The sequence below is a fragment of the Sorex fumeus genome, unplaced genomic scaffold (assembly GCF_029834395.1).
Source record: "Sorex fumeus unplaced genomic scaffold, SorFum_2.1 ptg000008l, whole genome shotgun sequence".
In the NCBI taxonomy this organism is placed as follows: domain Eukaryota; kingdom Metazoa; phylum Chordata; class Mammalia; order Eulipotyphla; family Soricidae; genus Sorex; species Sorex fumeus.
In genome coordinates, this window is record NW_026606065.1 from 67,181,988 (window position 1) to 67,203,851 (window position 21,864).

The 21,864-nt window shown below is 36.7% G+C and overlaps 1 protein-coding gene across 4 annotated transcripts in view; it reads left to right on the forward strand.

Moving 5' to 3' along the window:
- DIAPH3 (diaphanous related formin 3) overlaps positions 1 to 21,864 on the forward strand; it is a 553,005-nt gene that overhangs the window by 274,710 nt on the left and 256,431 nt on the right. For all 4 annotated transcript variants that reach the window (XM_056109828.1, XM_056109829.1, XM_056109830.1 and 1 more), the window contains one exon: positions 3,982 to 4,083. In XM_056109828.1, the coding sequence (XP_055965803.1) occupies positions 3,982 to 4,083 (102 nt within the window). The remainder of the gene's footprint in view (positions 1 to 3,981; positions 4,084 to 21,864) is intronic.

The following is a 21,864-nucleotide window of genomic DNA, read 5'->3' on the forward strand; positions in this document are numbered from 1 at the left end:
AACCAAATCATTCAACTGGAAAATAATTGCTGCGTAATTAGTTTTACCATGACTCCAGCTTTGCCTGAAGATAAAACTCTGCATCTTCTCTTAACTGTAAACTAAATATAATCCTATCAAAATGATTACATTTCAATTATTTTAAATGATTATTCCTTGAAAGGCAAATTATTTAATTTTACATTTATGTTTAGTTACAGTTAAGTTTTTAATGTACTTGTTTAGATTTTTTTAAAATATCCTGTAGAATGTTGGTCCTAGGTTTATTATATCTGAAATAGTTCAATTAATTTTTCCATTATATTTGCCTTAACTGACATTTTTTTGTTATTTGTGCTGTTGTGAAAAGTAAGACTTGTTTGCAAAGTATCAGACTCAGTTTATTATATTTTGGTTCCTCAGGTTGTGCTTTGGACACCTGGAGTCTCACGGGTGATAGGTTCAGCCTATCATCAGGGGAACCCAACCAGTCCCTAGGTACAATGCCAGGGCATGAGGATGCAATGCTGCTCGGGCCCTGTGGTGCTGAACATACTCAGACCATGCTGGCAGTGCTTGGAGGCCCCCCCCGGACTATACCCAGAAATGCTAGGGAAGGACCATATGGTGCTGAGAATTGAACTCAGATGGGGTGCATGCAAGGCATGCACCTTAACCACTCTATTCTCTCTGGACCCCAAGGAAAAGTTTGTTTTCTACTTTGAGTATATTTTTTATTGCTATATGTTGCCAAAGATTTTTGCTAAATTTTACATACAGCATCAGTAGTGCTTGACACAATTGAAAGTTGGAACGTCAAACCACAGATTATATAGTGAGAGGACTGTATCTGTATTTTGTATTTCTGTATTTTAAAATAAAAATTGTTAGCAATAAAAGGAAATCATTGATTATCTGTTTTAATAGGGAATTTACACATCGATTATTTTAATTCACACATAAATGGCAGTCTTTGAAATCATTGTGGTTTGGTCTCTCCTATCTTTTTTTCTCACTATTATGGTGAGATGATACTATTTAGTGATGCATCTCTTATAAACTACAAAACCCAGCGGCTGGAGCAGTAGTTCAGTGGGTAGGGTGTTTGTCTTGTAAGACTAACCCATAATTGTTCCGTGACATCCCATATGGTTCTGGAGCCTCCCAGGAGTGATTCCTGAGCACAGCTGGGTATGGCCCCCAGATTGAAACAACAGACCCTCCTATCCACACCCTGCTCCCACCCCTGAAATAATTTAGCAATCATCTTAATGTAATCATTTTTCTTTTCATATAGAAATTTGGCAGGGGCATGGGTAGATTTTGTCTTTATTTTTGTTGATTTTGTATGTTTCTTGTTTGAAATAATTGAAATTCTTTAAAGAGAAAATTTCTATTTGATACGTATTTGTATCTTTTCATTATACAGAGTAGTATTTACCATGAATGCTTTGGTTGACAATGTGACTTGGTAGAAACTGAATTACTTGTTTTTTTAATATGGGGACCTACCCTAGCATTGCTCAGAAGAGGGTCCAGGTTACCATGCTCAATGGGGGTGACAGTTCATTGCTCAGACCTCCTGGTGTTTGGGGCCTTCTAATGCCATTCCTAGCAGTTTTGGGTGTAGAGGGTGAGGGATTATTTTCATTTTTCACTAGTAAGACAGACGCTATGGGTTGCCCGGGTTGCAAGCTACCCTTGACTGCTTCTGAGATTTTTCTCTTGCCTCTGTATGGCTTCCTACAGTCTGTTCAAAACATGTGTGCCCATTTGTGGCACCATCATAACTTCATGCAGATTAGTCACCCTTTCTGGAAGGCCACTTATAAATGGTATTCTCCTTCCTGTCTACTTCACTGATTCCATCAATCTTTTACAAATTCATTCAGAAAATATTTTATGGTAGTCTTCATATGTAGGATATTGTTAGGCTCAGTTATGTATAGACTGTACCTTCTTCAAATGTTAAACGTTTTTCAAAGAAGAGGACTTTGATATATATAATGTAATGCAAGAGAAACAAGTGTACCTGTGTTGTGTTTTCAGACCAGATGTTGTGTTACAGCAGTGCTAGGTGTAAATATATGTGGAGCTTAGAATATGTTCAGGATGAATACTTGTGTGGACATAGAAATGGGCAGATGGAAATTGTGAGTGGCGTAGGCAAAGGGCTGTTACTCTTCCAGCAATGTTCATTGAATTCTAAGGGAAAAGCTAGGTGTTTATGGATAGCTGAACAGAATCTATAAGTTTAGAATTTGTGAAGGGATGAGAAATATGAAAAAATGGGGGATAAAAGATGATTGGGTCTGTATTCTTACAAATCACAATAATTTTATTATTTTAGAAATGAAAAAAATGTGGAAAAATAATACAATTATGTGAAAACTTAAAATTAATTTTTTTAGCTATTCAGAGTGATCTGATGGTCATCTAAAAGTTTGCTGAAGAAATTCATATGCACTGCGTAATAAATTACTCAATTCATCTATCAACCAGATTATTTAATAAATATGTTTAACTATTTCATTCTTATGCAGTTTTACAAAGAGAAACTTCCGTATAACAGAAATAATTAAAAAAGTACCTTCATTGCTTTATTTTCAGCTTGACGTTTTGACTAGTGAATATGATTTTTAGGGATGCTCTTAAATTGCCACTTTTTTGTTTGTTTTTGGCCAGTCAACCAAGTTTTTATCCCAAGGTGCACAGTGAGTCAAAAATTTGTTCTTTGATTTAATTACATAACATCTCTAACGCAGTTTTAACTAATAGCACTTTTGGGTAATGTTTTGCCCCTAAGTATAGCATGATATAGGCTTAGTTATGATTTGTACTTAACTAGTGGTTTGCAGAGAATAAACTGATGCCTTAATTTGGAATTCTTAGCACCAACCACTTCTATTTCTCTCTCTTAATTTTAATATTGATGCACTAATATGTTATGATATTATAGTCTGTTGCACTTTGTTACACATGATCTGTAGATGGAGACTTTTCTCAGGGGGTTATCTCATCATTGAAGTTTTAACAGAGAAGAATAAATCATGTGTATTCCCTTGGTCTCTCTCCTTTGGGAATTTTCTTTTGTTTGAGTGAGTGGCTTGGGAAAAGCTGTGTATGGACAACAGGGCTGGAACAACCAAATGAATCTGTGTTATGCTAGACCAGAGGCAAAGGAGTATCTAGTGCCATAAGCACTAGAGTTTCCAGATGATTTCTGTATATGCTTACTAACCGTCTCGTACATAATCCTGTGTCTTTAATTTCCTTTCACTTCCTAAGGCTATTTTACCTTTGAGAGATTTCTTCATTTTTATTTAAAAATTGAAACTATTATTTTCCTCGATTTTAGTAGTTAGATGGATTCATTTTGTATTGTTATACTCATCATCATCATCATCATTATTATTATTATTATTATTACTATTTGGTTTTGGAACCACATCTGATGGTGCTCAGAACTTAATCCTGGTTCTGCTCTCAGAAATCACTCCTGGTGGACTCAGGAGACAATATGGGGTACTGGGGATCAAACTTGGGTTGTCTGTGTGTACCGTGTACAGGCAAGGGCCCTACTTGCTGTAATATTGGTCTGGTCCCCTGTTTCATGTTCTTGAGTGAAGAATTTATATATCTTTGGCTTTGTCAGAAATTTTTGGCATGTAATTCCCTAAGGCTAAAATGTAATTGATCTCATTTATTCAGGTGAGAAAGCTGTTCCTTTGGTGTAGGTTGCGTTCTTCTTTTTAAATTATATAGTAAATCAAGTAAAGATCCAGTAGTCCATGATTTAAATACATAACATCTCAGGGATAGAAAAGAAGAAAGCTGACTGCCAGCAAGTCACAGGAAATGTAGCTAAAAAATTAATATAAAGGGTGGTTATATTAAAATAAAACTAAAAAATTAACTTCCTAACTGCTTTTCTTCCAAAAGATGAATTTTTGTCTAGAGTTCACATTTAGTAAATATTCTTTCTTTGGTTTTAATTTTTAGAATTTAATCAAACATCTGCCTGATCAAGATCAATTAAATTCATTGTTTCAATTCAAGAGTGACTATAACAATTTATGTGAACCTGAGCAATTTGCTGTTGTGGTAAGTACAATTTCTGTGTTTAACTCTTTGGAGAGTATTTTTATGTTGCATCAAAAAACCTAAAGACAATTCTGAGCCTTTTCACACTGTTACTATTCGGAAGCATTTAATTCCCATATTGCCATTTTTATAATTTTAGATATATTCATTTGAAATGATCTTGATTAAAAAACAATATGCTGAAGCACTGTCCTTCAATGAAATTTTAGAGGTTTTAAAAAGTTGAAACATAGTTTGGTGGTGGGATGGGTTGAGCCATAGCTGGTGGTGCTTACACACTACCCCTGACCTGACTCTTTACTCTGGGATCACTCCTTGCTATGCTGAACTTGGGTCTCCTACATGTAGCCCAGTGTACTGCACATGATTTTTTTTTTATGGTCAGTTTAATGTCAAAGTACATCTAGAGTGCGTTTATGATTTATCATAGAGCAATGGATTCTAACCTATTGCAAAAGAAACTTCCCATTCCCCCTCCCCCCCAACCATTCACTTCAGTTCATATTTCATTTCAGACTCTGAAATTAGGAATATAGTTTCTTGGCAATGATGTTGAAAAATGAATACATTAAACAAAAATCTTCCCATCTCTCTTCAAATTTCTACTTTTTAGAAGCTGGGCTCTGAATAGGTGAAAATACTTCCATATGTATATGCATGCTCACATCCTAAGTTACATGTTAAATTTTAACTTAATTTTAAGTTTTTTTTTCAATTTGTTTTACTCAGTCTTCTGTTAAATCATGATTTTACTAGATTGCACTTGATCCATAATACAATGCATTATATGATTAAAGACAATGCATTATATGATTTTCTTTTTGTGTATACTTTTCTTCTTTCATATCCTCAAGTCATGCATATTACCAATATTCAGAAACATGATAGAATTTTATATAATAGTATTTTTAAAATTTGGGTAGATTAATAAAAAGTGGTTTCTTCATACCAGTTTGCATTTAGTAGGATTTTGCTCCTTAGCTCTTTTCTGCCTCTTTCAAAGTCCTCTTTTTTTTCTCTCTATTTGCAATAAGATTAAAGGCAACACATTTTGAGTTAAATCAGAGAATGAAATAATTTTCACTATGAAAAGTTCTAATTCTTTTCCTTGTTATGTATTGTCTTCATTTTTATCTGTTTATTGTCTTATCTTCATTTTCATCTGTTTTTGTTGTTTGCTTAATTTATTTTCATTACCTGATCTCTTTGTTTTGCTATTTGATGCTCTGTGTGCAGTGTCTTCCATATTAGAGTAGCTTGAATGGAGAATGTGCATTAAATTTTGACTGTAGATGTAAGATTTTGAATTTTACCCAATTAAAACAATTCTTGAATGAAAAATAAGGATGTAAGATTTGTAATTTTGGAATATTTCTCATGATTGTTAAATCAGAATCACTTTCAAGCTCATATGAAAATGTCCACTTAATAAGTAACTTTTAATATTGAATATCACCTCAGAAAGAACTCAGAATTGCTCCTACATTTTAGTGACAGCCGCAGAAATTTTAAGCTATTTTAATTTTATTGAAGATTTCCAGTTAATACCTTCCTTGAAGGCCTAGAGCCAATATCCAAGAATTGTGATTTTCAAGCAATCAGAAAGGTGAAATGACTAGATTCCAGGATACTAATTTTTAAAGGTTACCTTTTGGATTTTAGGACAAAAAAGACCACTTTATCTTTCTACCCATCTATCTATCTGTTTATTTATTTAGGATAAGAAGCTCAGACTTGGGGCTGAAACAATAGCACAGCGGGTAGGGCGATTGCCTTGCATGCAGCCAACATGGCCGACACAGGTTCGATTCCCAGCATCCCATATGGTCCCCCGAGCACCGCCAGGAGCAATTCCTGAGTGCAGGAGCCAGGAGTAACCCCTGAGCATCGCAGGGTGTGACTCAAAAAAGGAAAACAGAAAAAAAAGAAAGCTCAGACTTGACATTAAACGTATATAGCCCATGCCAGGTCATAACTGACTTCAGATGGAATTCATTGTGAAAAGAGTAATGTTGAAAAACATCTACTGTACACAGTATGAACCATGCTTTGTCATATGTTGATCATAGATTTTCTTTAGCTTTTTAAATTTTGGAGCCCCACCCAGCAGCTCTCAGGACTTACTTCTGGCTCTGGACTCAGGGGATTGCCCCGTGGAGGTGGGGGGATCTGAGGGGGAGCGGCGCTATATGATGCTGGAGATCCAACTCTGTTCAGCTGCATATAAGGCAAGTGCATTACCCACTGTGCTAGTCATCGCACTGGCCCCAGAACATGTTATTCTTAAATATTCAGTTCTGAGTTCTGTTTTGTTTCTTACTAACATTTGGAAATATTTTTGGTGAAGTATGGTGTGAGAGGGAGAAATGAGAACTTCTAACTTGATTTTAAATCACATGGTAAGGAACAGAGCTGCGTATACTCTGACCATCTCTAAGTATGTCTCAAAACAAACAAACAATTTCTTCCTGACACCCTCTAGTTTTTTTTTTTATTAGTGAAATACCATGAGGTACAGTTGTAGATTTACAATTTTTTGTGCTTGAGTTTTGATTATACAATGATCAGATACCCTTCCCTCCACCAGTGCCCATTTTCCACCACCATGGATAATATCCCCCCCACCCCCATCCCCCCATCTCCCCTGCCTCTGTGGCAGGGCAATCCCCTGTGTTCTCTCTCTCCTTTTGTGACACCCTCTAGTTTTAACTGCATCTCCAATGTCAATAAATAGAGATAAAAGTGGTTAAACTTGCAAACACTATCTGAACATTATGTCTAGAAAAGTGAACAAGTGAGGGTGCTGAATAGTGGAATGCCTAAAGTCATTTTATCCTCTTTCTGGAGAAAAAACTCAATTTTAAATTTCTTTGTTAGTTAAGGAGTGACATGCTTTTACTCTATCAATATTTTTACAATAATGCAATAATTTGGTGATATTTATTATATGGATTATACTTATATGCATATTTTTAAGATTCCAGTAGTAATAACTATCATTGAAGAAATAAATGAAACCTATTTTCAAGATGGACAAATAGAGGAAAACTAAGCTGCACATTTGTATAAGAATTTTTATCTTCTAGAAAACCATCCACTTATTTAAGCTGTATTTACAGAAATAATAAGTCTGCCTGAAAAATCACAAATGTGGAATATTCAAGGGTTGGGGGTGCCCATGGGCCCCAGGGTAATTACCATTTCATTTGCTTTCACCATAAATAATCTTGCTCTCATTTGGGGGTTCAATTGCTATAGAAAATTAAATTCATGTGTATTTAGATTTCTCAGAAAGTCATGTTCTCTTTACTCAAAATTAATGCAGGGAATATTGTTTGTAGCATATTATCAGGAAATATGTAGACAAGGGAGACAACTCTACCATGACACTATTTGTTTGATTTCTTTGATAGACTGCAAAAGCAGCACATCCCAAATGCAAGTAGCCAATATCAGTTAAAAATCAATTAGAGGGGCTGGAGTCATAGTGCAGTGGGTAGGGCATTTGCCTTGCATGCAGCCGACCTGGGTTTGATTCCCAGCATCCATATGGTCTCTTGAACACCGCCAGGAGTAATTCCTGAGTGCAAAGCCAGGAGTAATCCCTCTGCATCGCCAGGTGTGACCCTCCCACCCCCCAAAAAAGAATATATTTCTGTAATATATGCATAATATTTTTATCACATATTAATTATATTTAACTTTCAGGGATCTGTGTGCTCTAGAATGTTATATAGATGTTCTACTCAAGTTTTATGTCAGTATCCACTATATCTTTCCTTGGAGTTTTCTTCTAATCATTGTTTGATATGTCTTCAGGTTTCCTTTTACAATTTCATATCCATTCTTAGTCACTTCTCCCTTTAAATTTTATAAATGTTTTTAATGCTCATACAACCTCTGTTTCTAAAAGAATTAGTCTTGAGCACATGAGTTTTATACATGGGTACTTGAATGTCAATTCAGAATCTTAAAAAAAAATCTCACAGTGGAGACATTACTGGTGCCAACTCCAGCAAATCCATGAACAGTGGGAGGACAGTGCTATCTTCTTTGCATTCCTTAAAGGTTGGACTTTAGTCATTTTGAGCAGAGCATTTTTTTAATGCTTTTTGGGTCACACCCGGCGATGCTCAGGGGTTACTCCTGGCTCTGCACTCAGTAATTACTCCTGGCGGTGCTCAGGGGACCATATGGGATGCTGGGAATCAAACCCGGGTTTGTCGCATGCAAGGTAAATGCCCTACTCGCTATGCCTCACTCCAGTCCCAAGCAGAGCAGTTTTGAAGTTTTCATAATCTTATAGTGATGGTGGGTAGGCTAAAATTATTTTTTAATTTTATTTAAAAAATAAAACATGGATATATTTATCTGTTTACATATTTACTTATTTTGGAATTTGAGCCATACCTGGTTGTGGTCAGGTGTTATTCCTGACTCTGCACTCAGGAATTTCACCTAGTGGTGCTCAGGGGACCATATGGGATGACTGGAATTGAACCGAGGTCAGCCATGTGCGATGCAAATGGCTTAATCACTGTACTTTCATGCCACCTGAAGACTGATAGCTTTTAAAATTAAATTCAGTGCTATAAGGTCAGAAACCATTAGACTTAATGATAGAACTATTATTATTATTTAATTTGGGATTGAGCAATAGCACAGTGGGTAGGGCATTTGCCTTGCACATGGCCGACCTGGGTTCGATTTCTCCATCCCTTTCAGAAAGACCGGCAAGCTACTACTGAGAGTGTCTCGTCCGCACAGCATAGTCTGGCAAGCTACCCATGGTGTATTCGATATGCCAAAAACAGTAACAAGTCTCACAATTTGATGTGAGGCGTTACTGGTGCCCACTTGAGCAAATTGATGAACAATGGGAGGATAGTGCTATTATTTAATTCGCTGTGTTGAGAATGAACTGTGAGTTGCATATGTTCAAGTCTCGATTGTTGAGATACATCTTGATCCTTAAGTAATAGTTGATTGTAGTATATTTGTAGATCCTGTATAATGGTCATGCTTCAGAAATTCTGATCAAGCTTTCATTAAATATGGTGAGACTAACAGTTCTAGTCGAATGGTGATTTAGGGGAGTTCTCAGGGAGATGCCAGTCTTTTTTGCCCCACTCAAAATGAATGATACAGTATATGTGCTTATTTGTTAATTCAAGTTCTGAACTGCGAACACTCAGTATAGATATACTTAATTTGAAACATTTTCCCCCCATGGGTAGTATGGAACAACTTTTATTTTTTAAATAAATGGGTTTATATTTGATGTGTTCCTGCTCTACTATCATGCTTTTTTTCAAATTATTTTCTATCAGTTCAAGAAAGAAATGAAAATATGTGCTTTCTAGAAATTGTTTCACTTCAATTCTATTGCCTGTATCTTTTTTTTAGTTTCATACTTCAGCAGTCCTTCCTTTCTGCATCCTTAACCCTCAACCTAAATATTTGTAATTTTTCAATGTTTAATTCCCATTAACGAGCATCTGATTTTTGCATTATTAATTTTTAAAAAATATATTTGTAATATTCAATTAAACCATTGGGTAACAAAATTTTACTGATATTGCTTATTTTAACTTTGTGAGAAATATATGTTTACTCTTTAATGTGATTGGATTAGCTGAAGTTTGCAGAAGTAAAGAAGTTTGCAGAAAGTCTTTAAAATTTGCATTTGAAATTTGGTATACCCTAAATGGGTGTTGAGCTTTTCTCTAAAAAATTTGAACCTTTTTAAAAAGTACTTATCTTCCATTTTCCATATTTAATTTTTCTCAGCTGCCAGTTTTTCAAAGGAATAAAAATACTGAATTGAACAAAAACATTTGAACAAATGTCCTGTTTGTGTACTGTATTTTGATCTACCACCATTTGGTGTCACTGTAGGGCAGGACTTTTAAACTTAGTGCCTTGGAGGCTTCCACTTTTTTTTTTTTAAGCAAATGTTGTAGGTAGTTCAGGCATATTTTTTGTATTAAAAGTGCCTCACTTAAAAACACAGCTTAATATTATTGTAAAACATTCAAATGACATATGAAAATGTTGGTCACTGTCTGGAAGATTATTATATCCTGTGGCATTCTGTACAAATTACCATTTTAACATTTTTTTTTAAAAATTGCATCTTCTATTCTTAGGTTCACAAATATATGCATGCTCATATTAAAAATGTACATTGTTATGAAACTTACTGCCATAAAAATCTATTTGGAATTTTTTCATCTTTCATAAAGTACTATTTTTAAACACTCATGTGGTATTTCATGGTTCATAATGTAACTTTTTCCTTCAACCATTGCCTTAAGAAAGAATAGGTAGCTCTTTAGTTTATGTTTTCTACCAAGATTTAAATAATTCTACACTCATCTTTCTATCTGTATGCAGAAGTTAGAAGTAGAAATTATAGGCATGGACTCTGGGTGTAAATCTTTGGTTGTCCTAACTTGGTGATCTTAGGGGATTATTTTCTTAGATTTCCTAATTTATGAAATGGGACTATATTAGTTCTCTTTTGTTCTATTTTATTTTTTTCCTCTAATGTTCCAATATTTTGCTTCACAAATTACCGATAAATTAGTAACTTGAAAGAACAAAGTTAATTTATAATATTTAAGTCTGGAATTCAAAATGGGTCTGTAGTGCTGTTTTCCTTCTGAACATTCTGGGAGAATTTTCTTTCTTTTTTCTACCTGCCAGAAATTGTGCTCACATTACCTGGCTCATTATTTTTCAGCTAATAAGCTTAGTTTTGTTAAAATGAATCTCTTGGATTATTTTTCAGGGTTAGAAAATAGGTTAATTTATAATTTGACTAAGTGATAAATATTTTGGAGCACAGTGAGTCTGCTTTATTCTAAGTTTTGCTTTTATCACTGTCTCCTTCTCCAATCCTCATCTTGCCTTTTTATATGGATTTGAAAAGGTGTGTACCTGGACAATCAGGAAAAAAATTCCTTCTCATTTCTAAGTATAAACATTCCTACATCACCACCTCACCACCTTCATGAATGACTGTTTCAAAGGTGTAGAAATTGCATGTGGCCATTTTCAGGAGAACGCTATTCTGCCAACCAACTGGGCAATAATTATGCCTGTCTTCATTGCATTGTGCTGAATTTTAAATAAACTGATGTAGTGAGTATGCTTAAACATTTCATAATTAGAATCCTTTTCAAGACTAGCTTGTGGCTTTTTATTGTTTGAATTTTTTTCTTTGCTTATTTTTGTTTGGGGCTGGAGCGATAGCACAGCGGGTAGGGCGTTTGCCTTGCATGTAGCCGACATGGCCGACCCGAGTTCGATTCCTCCGCCCTTCTCGGAGAGCCCGGCAAGCTACCGAGAGTATCTCGCCCGCACAGCAGAGCCTGGCAAGCTTCCCGTGGCATATTCGATGTGCCAAACACAATAACAAGTGTCACAACAGAGACGTGACTGGGCCCGCTCAAGCAAATCGATGAACAATGGGAGGACAGTGACAGATTTTTGTTTGGGCACCACACCCTGAAATTCTCAGGGGTTGCTCCTGACTCTGTACTCTGGAATTACTCCTGCCGATGTTCAAGCGACTATGTGGGATGCCAGAGATCAAACCTGTGTTGGCCACATGCAAGGCAAATGCCCACCCCCTTCACTGTCGTTGCTCCGGAGCCCAGCTTGCGTTTTTAATATCTTAATTTCTTTACAGAAGAATCCTAGAATTTGAATTGCTAGGTCAAATGGTATTTTCTTTCATTTCTTTTTTTTTTTTAACTTTTATTAGTGAAACATTATGAGGTACAGTTGTAGACATACAGATTTTTGTGCGTGGGTTTCAGTTATACAATTATCAAGTACCCATCCCTCCACCAGTGCCCATTCTCCACCACCACTGATCCCAGTATCCCTCCCACCACCCCATCCCCCCCATCCCACCCTGCCTCTGTGGCAGGGCATTCCCTTTTGTTCTCTCTCTCCTTTTGGGTGTTGTGGTTTGCAAAAGAGGTATTGAGTGGCAATTATGTTCAGTCTATAGTCTGCTTTCAGCATGCATCTCCCATCCTGGGAGGATCCTCCCAACACCCTTTACTTGGTGCTCCCTTCTCTATCTGAGATGCATTTCAAATGGTATTTTCTAATCTAAATAGTCACTATCAACCCAATTTTTACCTTTCAAACATAATTGTTTTTCATGTGTAATAAGAAATACTCTATTTTGGGTCAGGTTGATGTGAATTTTTTTTTCTTTCTATATTTCTTGGTTAATAAGTGAGCTTAGAAATTATACTTTTGTTGGCTTCTAATAGTTCTTAGAATTGCCTGTTCATAATATTTGTTTTCCTTTTTTTTTTTTCTTTTTGGGTCACATCTGGCAATGCACAGGGGTTACTCCTGGCTCTGTGCTCAGGAATTACTCCTGGCAGTGCTCATGAGACCATATGGGATGCTGGGAATTGAACCCAGGTCAGCCACATGCAAGGCAAATGCCCTACCCGCTGTACTATCACTCCAGCCCCAATATTTGTTTTCTTATGTTCTCTAATTCTTATTTGGTAAAGCTCCCATACAATAATCTATGTTATTCCCTTTTGACTACTTTTTTCCTTTTTTCTCATTTGTTCTTATATTTATGAAAGGTTCTCTATCTTGCATTTTTGAACATTGATTTCAATGATTCAAAGGTGAACAGATTCAAGGTAATTTATGTTGCTTGTATACTGACTCTTGGTCTATTGTATAAATAGGAACATGGGTAATAACAGTTGTTGGTAATGTCTTTAGCTTGATTACATGGAAAATCTTGTAAAATTATAAAACAGGAGTGACTGATTATTGAATGTCCTGTTCTAGCTTCTTACAGTCCTCCAGTTGCTGTCTTTAACTTTTCTGTTGATGTACAAAATTCTTAGAAAAAACATTAGGTCTTAAATTTTAATTGTTATATATCATAATTTAACAAGTATTATTAGCATAACTGGGCTGGAGCGATAGCACAGCAGTAGGGCGTTTGCCTTACGCGCGGCCGGCCTAACCAACCCGGGTTCAGTTTCTCTCTCGGAGAGCCGGGCAAGCTACCGAGAGTATCTCGCCTGCACGGCAAAGCCTAGGAAGCTCCCCATGACATATTCGATATACCAAACACAGTATCAACAAGTCTCACAATGGAGACATTACTGGGCCTGCTGGAGCAAATTGAGGAACAACAGGAGGACAGTGACAGTGACAGATTAGCTTAACTATATATTCTGTATCATTAAGTATAACTTATATTGTAGTACAATTGACATACAACAAAATGCACATATTTAAAACGTAGATTGTAGGGCCAGAGAGCTAGTGTGGTGGGTAAGGCACTTGGCTGTCACATGGCTGACTTGGGTTTGATCACTGAGTATTTCACATTGGTTCCCCAGGTAGCATCAGGATGATTGTAGAGAGCAGAGGTAGGAGTAAGCCCTAGGCACAACCAGCTGTGGTCTCCAAACTAGAAGTAAACAGACTGAATTTGAACTAGGATTTCACCCATGAAACTACTCTCAAGATAATGAACATTTTACGATAATTGTTTTAATCTTGTTAAAATGAATTTCTACTTAATGATTTTTCTGTGAGTGACAATAGGTTAATTTGAATTAGACCAGATTATGAATTCTGGGCATAAGGTTCAGTTCATACTTAAAAAAAAAAACTCAACCACCCAGGTGATCCATGTCCGGAACATGTATTAGGCTTATTAAGATATTCTGCTCTCCAAGACCACACCTACGTTGAACCATATCTTGTTTCTTCTTATCTTTGTGAAGACTACATTGTTTAATTTTGTAAGCACACAGTGTACCCTATACAATGATTTAATTTTCTACAAGATATTATTTCACTATAAAGTTCTGCCACCTTCAGAAAAGACTGACCAAGATGAGGAAACCAGAAAAAACAAAACAAAACAAACAATCCCCACCTCCACACAGTTGTCAGTTTCCCAGACTTACTATTTCCAGGTGTTTTATTCCTTTCATGTTGATAATTTCAAGGGCTTTGCTAATGTCCAGGTGCAAAATAAATTATGTTTCTCTGAGGTATCATTTTAAAATGTTTAGAGTGTTTATTCCTGAATATGGCACAATGGTATAACAAAAGATCTGTAGTTACTATGATATGCGTTTTTTTCTTGACGAGCCCATTTTGGCTCTTGTAATTACTACTTCCTTTTCTCTTTAATAATTCATCTTCAATCTTATCTGTCAATGACATAAATCTTGTCAATCTCTCCTGGAAAATCGAAGTTCTATTTGTCTTCTGTTCCTGCTCTGGTACCTGTCTAGTTGTCCAGTCAGTGGCCCTCAGATTTCCTGTTGCTTTAGACAGGATCTTGGCAGTCTCATCTACAAATCTTTGACTTCATGGGAGGACGTTTGTTTAGAATAATAAGTGATTATAACTACATTCATGGCTATTTAAGTCTTTGAGGTCTGTTTCTCTTAAGATTTTAAACATTCAGCTGTTGTTTAGTTATTCTTGTCACTTTGCTTTGCAACCTTTTTGACATGCTTCTCCCAGGACCCAGGGCTTAATATAGGTTCCCTAGCACAGATGGTTTTTCTTTCACCTAGATCACGACTTACTAATTTAGATTGCTTTCAATTATCATAGGTTTGTAGTCTAAACTTCTTTAGACATTTTGTACTTTTGTCAATTTTTCTTAAGCGCTAATATTTGGTCCCTGTCTCTTTTAGCCATCTAAGTGAAAATGGTCAAATGGCCACTTTCGGTCAGAGATGTTGCTAATTGGCAGGACACTTGCATGTGTGAGACCTTGGTTTTGATTCCTAGTACCAGGAAAACAAAACCAATCAAGATAACACTTGTTTCTTGGAACAGGAATTGCTCTCCAGTTTCACTGGGGAGATGGCTCACAGGGCTGGAGTGTTTATTTTGCATTCCAGAGCCCCAGGTTCACCCACTGACACTGTTTGGTCCCACTAGCACTTGGCCAGGAGTGACTCCAAGAAACAAAAGAAATAGCAACTCATTAGAAAAAAGTCCCAAGAATATCAAATAATTCACTAATGATTTATACTTGCCTTGCATGCATGAGGCCCTGGCTTTGATCCTTAACACTGCAGAAAAAGAAGAAAAAATTAATTTAATTAAATTTTGTTGATTTAAAGAAATAAAATCAGCTGTCAGCTAAGTCTCTACCTAACCCACCCAAACATGGTTGTCTCTGATAGTTGTTTAATGAGACTTTCCCTTTTCACCGTCCCCCCACCCCCCATTTTTGTATTGGGTGTCTTGGTGCACACTTGATGGCTCTAAGGGATTACTTCTTGCTCTTCACTTAGGCATTACTCCAGCACTTCCAGCAGACCATATGGGTGCTGGGGATTTGATGTGGTCAACTACATTATAAGGGAAGTGCCCAAAATGTTGTACTAGTACACCAGCTTCTCAAACTGTTTTTTAATTTTTATCAGTTGGTGTTCATTCCTGAATATGGCACAATGGTATTTGCATATTGACAAAATCTTTAAAAGACTATTTATGGTTGGTCTCCCTCCCTCCCTCCCTTCTATCCTCCCTTTTTTTGTTTATTTGTTTTTGGGTCATACCCAGTGATGCTTAGGGCTTGCTCTTGGCTCTCCACTCAGAAATTTTTCCTGACTGTGCTTGGGGGTCCATATGGGATGCCACTGATTGAACCCAGGTTGGCCACTTGCAAGGCAAGTCCCCTACTGCCTGTATTATCCCTCTGGCTCTTATGTTTTTTTTCTTTATGTTTAGCATATGAGGCTGGAGCTACAGCACAGCGGGTAGGGCATTTGCCTTGCACACAGTCAACCTGGTCAACCCGAGTTCGATTCCTTTGCTCCTCTCGAGGAGCTTGGCAATCTACCGCGAGTATCTCACCCGCACGGCAAAGCCTGGCAAGCTACGCGCGACGTATTTGATATGCCAAACACAGTAACAACAAGTCTCACAATGTTCCTGGGCCTGCTTGAGCAAATGGATGAACAGCGGGAGGACAGTGACAGTTTAACAGATAATAGTAGCACTGTAGCACCGTCCTCCCTCTGTTCAACAATTCACTCGAGTGGGCACCAGCAATGTCTTTCTTGTGAGACTTGTTGTTATATTTCTGGCATATTGAATACATCACGGCTAGCTTGCCAGGCTTTGCCGTGTAGGTGGAATACTCTTGGTAGCTTGCCAGGCTCTCCAAGAGGGGTGGAGGAATTGAACCTGGGTCAACTGCATGCAAGGCAAATGCCCTACCCTTTGTGCTATTGCTCCTGCCCCAACATATAATAAGTAAGAGATTTATTGATTTGACCAAATATACTGAACATAATGAGGCTCTTAATTGATCAAACTTGACTTTATTACTGATAAGTAGATGGTATTCAAGAACTTTTCAATATTGATTTTAATTCTAATTAGATACAAAGGATATAGTTCCAGGTAGCAACTTTCCATTAGTGTAGGCCTCAGACTTTTGCTGTTATAGAAGCTTAGATGGCTGGCTATCTTCTGGGTGAATTTGATATTGAAATTAAATTGTGCCACTGTCTTGGGAGCAGTTACAGAAAGTGCCATGTGTTTGAGAGACATGTGATTGTTTGGCTGTGGAAGAGTGAAGGGAGGTAGTAGGAGATGGTATTAGTCCACAAGGACAAGGACTCACAGCTCATGGTGTGAGTTGAGTTTAAGGAAACCATTGATGTGTTGAAAATAAAGGCATAGAATGATCAGACTAATGGTTTAGGACTACAGTTCTGGCAGCTTTGTAGTGCAACAGATTGTGGGAAGGGACATAAATTGAAACCAATGGCCAGTTACATGTTATTACAGTAATCTAATTATTTAGGTGAGATATGATGGTGGTTTGCTGGCATGATAGCAATGTCACAGGTGATTTTAAATGGTCAGATTTCGGACTTATTGTGAAAGTAGGCAAGATAGTATTTCTGATAGACTGGATTTGGGATATGGAAGAACTCAAGGATCACTCCAAAATTCTTGACTTGTACGGTTAAAATAGATAAGTGACTCCATTTGCAGAAATAAGGAACAAACTGGCTGGAAGATCGGATTATGGGAGGAAAGATCACTTCTATCTAGTTAAAGTGTGCAAGTGGAATATAACCTGGGTGTTCAACATTTGAGGTTTAAATCTGAGCTAGTCACATGTAGGTGACATTTAAAGTTATCACATAAGGAATGGATTATAAATGTAGTACAGACAGGAGTCAGAGAAGGGCAAGGTAAAATATGCAAAGCTTTCTGTTTTCCTCAGTCTTCTCCCTGGAGATGGACTCATCACCTGTGAGGTTAGGTTTGTTTGTTCTAATGGTGACTACCTCTCTGAGGAAAATCACAATCTGTGGTCTGGGGAATTGTACAAGGTGATTTTAAAATATGACACTGTTGCAGTTTATTTCAAAAAAACTGCATAATTTTGGCTGTTGGGGCTATTTGGCATTTGTGGGATGTAATTCAGTAGGAACCATTGGAAAGAAGTTGGTGGCTATGAGACTATATCTGTGGAAAACAAAGCAGTGTTTGCTTTCAGATCTCACACTCATGAAAGCAAAATGAAATAATCTCATAATAATAATAAATATGTAACACTTATCATTTAAGATAAAGCTAAAATGCCAAAATGTGCAGGTATATTCCTCGATAAAATAACTCTTGTTTAATCAAGGGATTGAATTCATTTATTTGAAATATCCATCAAAATAATAATATGAAATTCAACCATTGAAGGGAAAAATCACTCACATATACTACCAATTGTGTTCTCTGTGGAGTGGGAGGATAAGTGGAATTGAGCTCTGAATGCATTCTCTTATGAGCTTTTGTTACCCTTGTTCCCTTGAAATTAGTAGAATGTCAGCTATATTAAATAACTCTGCAATTCTCTAATTTATTAGAACTAATAAAAACACAGCATGATCTGAATAATATGCTATTTTATTGAGTTGCTAACTCTAGTGAGCTGCTAAAAAAGTTTGAATATTTAACTGTGATTTATCTTTATTTTCTTCTCTTTTTCACTTTGTGGCAAAGGTACCAACTTTTATGGCTTTGTGTAAATATATGGAAAATATGAAAGAATTTTATAATATTAAGAAACCATTCCTGTATCATTTTCTCTTCACCACAGGCTATTCTTGACATAATGGCCAGTGACTGGTGAGGTGAGATAGGCTTCTCTCCCTCCCAATCCTCTCTTAGTGCTTCCCAGCCTCACAGTGTGGCATTTTACCACAATAAAGCCGATCCAACTGGCACCTGCAGCTGTCCAGTAGGCTTGGTCACAGAGAGCGAGACAAACACACACAAGGGATGGTCCAACTTTAAGGTCTTCTGGGCAGCGATGCGTGAGCTCACCATTTATTCAATTCGATATCACTCTCCCTCGGGTTCTGAATGAGTGAGCCATTGTTTAAATAGACAGAGATGTTAGGGACATCTAGTAAGTACATCAACATGTAAGAGGTACGTTAAGAGTAGAGACTGGGATGGTTCATATAGCCAGTCCACGGGTACCCTTAAGGAATAACGTGACAATTTCCTAGTCTATTCTTGTCTTTTCTGTTCTCTTCTGTCCTGGGCTCACATTTGCTGCCCTGTTTATTCTATTCTTTCCTGGGCTTGCATTTCTTGCCTCTCCTTGACAGTTTTATCCTGGGCACTACCCTGACCTTGCATCTTTTGTTAGGGAAATAATTTCCACATCACTGGAAAGTCTTGGGTCTGTTCAGTGTTCTTTATGGCACAACATAGTGACTGTCTCAGTGTTTCTTGGCTCATTTAACCCTCCCCTCTGGAGGGCTCAGCTTTAACTATGCGGTAGCTATTCCGTCTCTGAAAGATGAGAGTACATACTGTTTGGGGGGCTTTTACCCTCTCTCCTTACATGTGTCTTCCTTCTTCTAGAGAGCCAAGTGTCTTGTGCTTTCGCCTCAAACCAGCCTCCATATGACAACACTGGAGCTCTATTCTGAGAAGACTTTTTGGAAGTGTATGTCCAGTTGGCCAAAGCTGTTCTTTGTTCTTTCCCTGTATTTCTCCCAGTTACTCATCTTCATGCTTATTCTAGATCTGCTTTAGTATTACTTCTGAAAAGTGTAAGTCTATCATAAGAATGTGCATGATAGATAGCAAGAATAATTCTCTCAAATATTATTCCTTGTTAATTCCTAATGCCCTGAACAATACCTTATATGTATTAATACTCAATAATATCTGATGGAAGACTGACTTTTTCTAAGATATTAATATTGTGTGTCTTAGATCCTGCAAAACTTAAAAAAACAGCTGGCTTAATTAGTTTTGCCATATAATGTATTCCTAGTACGGAAACATCAATCTGGGTTAAAACAACTTTGTTGTATTATTCCAAATTCTTCTAATTATCCTTTGTTTTATTTTTAGCCTCATTAGACTTGGGTTTGAATTATTTACTGTGGAATATGTATGAAACTCTGAACAAATTTCCTAACCTTTCAGCATTATTTTCTAATTTATAAAATGTAGAACCTATTTCACAATCGACATATATTCATTTGAAATATGTTTCTTATCTCAGGTTTTTATTTTCCACCTGTGCTGCTAGGGTTAGAGCCTAAAGCCCAGGTCTTTCACATTCAAGGCCACATCCCCACGCAAAACCCACTTTCCTTTAAGACCCATTTCCTACTTTGCAACATTGGGTCGAGGTTTTTTTTTTTGTTTTGTTTTTATTTTTGCTTTTTGGGTCACACCCGGCGATGCACAGGAGTTACTCCTGGTTCATGCATTCAGGAATTACTCCTGGCTGTTCTCGGGGGACCATATGGGATGCTGGGAATTGAACCTAGGTCAGCTGCGTGCAAGGCAAACACCCTACCTGCTGTGCTATTGCTCCAGAATATAAGGTATTAACTCCTGCCAATTTTACAAAGAGATGTAATTATTAGATGACTTTTTAAAATAACTGAAACACAATTAGATTGGAATTTCTGCATACTAGTCACATTTCTCTCCTCTGAAGCATGTGCATTCAGTCTATTTACTATTTTCTGTGATAGTCTTCAACTTATGACATTGAGTTATGGTTTATTTTATTCACCATAACTCATAACTTAGTTGTTCTCTGTATCTGAGCTCATTTTATTGTAGGAATTTCAATATGTTTAAAAGTTCTCAGTCTAGGACTTAATGGTGAAACTGCAGCTATACCAGTGTTCTGTTAATTTTTTTTTCTCCAGGATGTTGCATTAAGTGTTTCTTCCTATAGTAAGCTATTTGGCATTGCTGAAGTTCTATGTCATGGGCAAGTAGAGTCTTTCTGTCCTATTTTATCAGTGTTTCCTTTATAAGTAGCTCCCCTTGGAACTACTGGCCACAGTAAGGCATCTAAATCATTCTGATCAATTGAATACTAGGACATCTTAAAAGGAGTAAAAGTTCTAGGAGCTTTGTATTATAGGTTTCCTTGATGCTGTATTTATGCTTTTTTTAAAGTTCTGACTCAGATTTTTTTTAAGTGTTCAGTGCTTTGAATGCAGTTATGAGGGCATTAGTTGTGTTAGCTTCCTAGCAATCTTTTCCTTTGTTGCTTAATTATCTGCTTTTCTGTGCTTATTCTGTTCATGTACCTTTTTGCCTTTTTTTTTTTTTTTTTGGTAATTTAGACTTCTGAGTTTTCTCTTAGAAGGGACCAGGTATATTGCATTCTCATTTTCTTCTTTAATACTGGATTCTTAAAATCTTAAGTTCTGATATTCTATCCATGATCTGACTTTATATCTCTGGCTACCTAAAGACTACTTCCCCCCCCCCCCCCCATCAGTTTTATGCTCCCCAAATGCATATTTTCTTCTATCCATTGTTCTCTGCTATAGCCTAATCCTTTGCTAATTATGCTCATTGTTTGAATTCCTTGTCCAGACTCTTCTGCCTGGAATGCAAACCACAGACCTGGCCCCTCTAGCATCTTTGACAAAGAAATAGATATGCTTTATTACTGAAAGCCAGAAGAGTAGTCTGGAAAATGTATCACAGATTTGATTTGAATGCTCCCAAAATGCCCCCACTAAATCGATGGTTTGAACTGAAGCATGAATCCAAACTTCAAATGAATTTCTGAAAGGCCATTGATTTATTTTTAGGAGTTCCTGAATGAATTTTATTTGTCCTAATGCTGAAACAGAGAATAAAAACAGAAAACAATCAATAAAAAGCAAGGTGCCATTTTTAATGGGTTTATGTTATAAGTACAGAAACACCTTTGCCATTAATAATCTGGTACTGAGAAAGAACTAGATCTTGTAAAATGGCACAGGAGAAACTAACATCAAGGCAAAGAATTGGCCATTAAAGAACATTTCTAGGAGACATGATATTTTAAAATAAGAACTAGTTAACAAATATCGCCAAACAAATTATTTACTGTTACTTTTGAACAGTCTAAACATTGCAACATTTTCCTTTGTGTCTTTTAACTGTACTATGTCTGACATTACTCCCCAAGGTAACACTCAAAATTTTGTTTTTCTAGTATTATTAGTGACAGCAAGTTCTGGAGGTAGAGGTCAAAGGCTGGAATTACAATGAAGATCTGACTCTCACTGAAAAAATATTTGATTGGACCTTGCCTTTTGTTCCAGTTTTCTCTCTTATTCTGTGACTAGCCTTTTCATGGTTCATTGATTGATCTTTAAATGTGCATATATGTAAATGATAAATAATTGTATATTTTCAGCATATTGACTTAACATCTGTATCTACTGGAAAATGATCAGC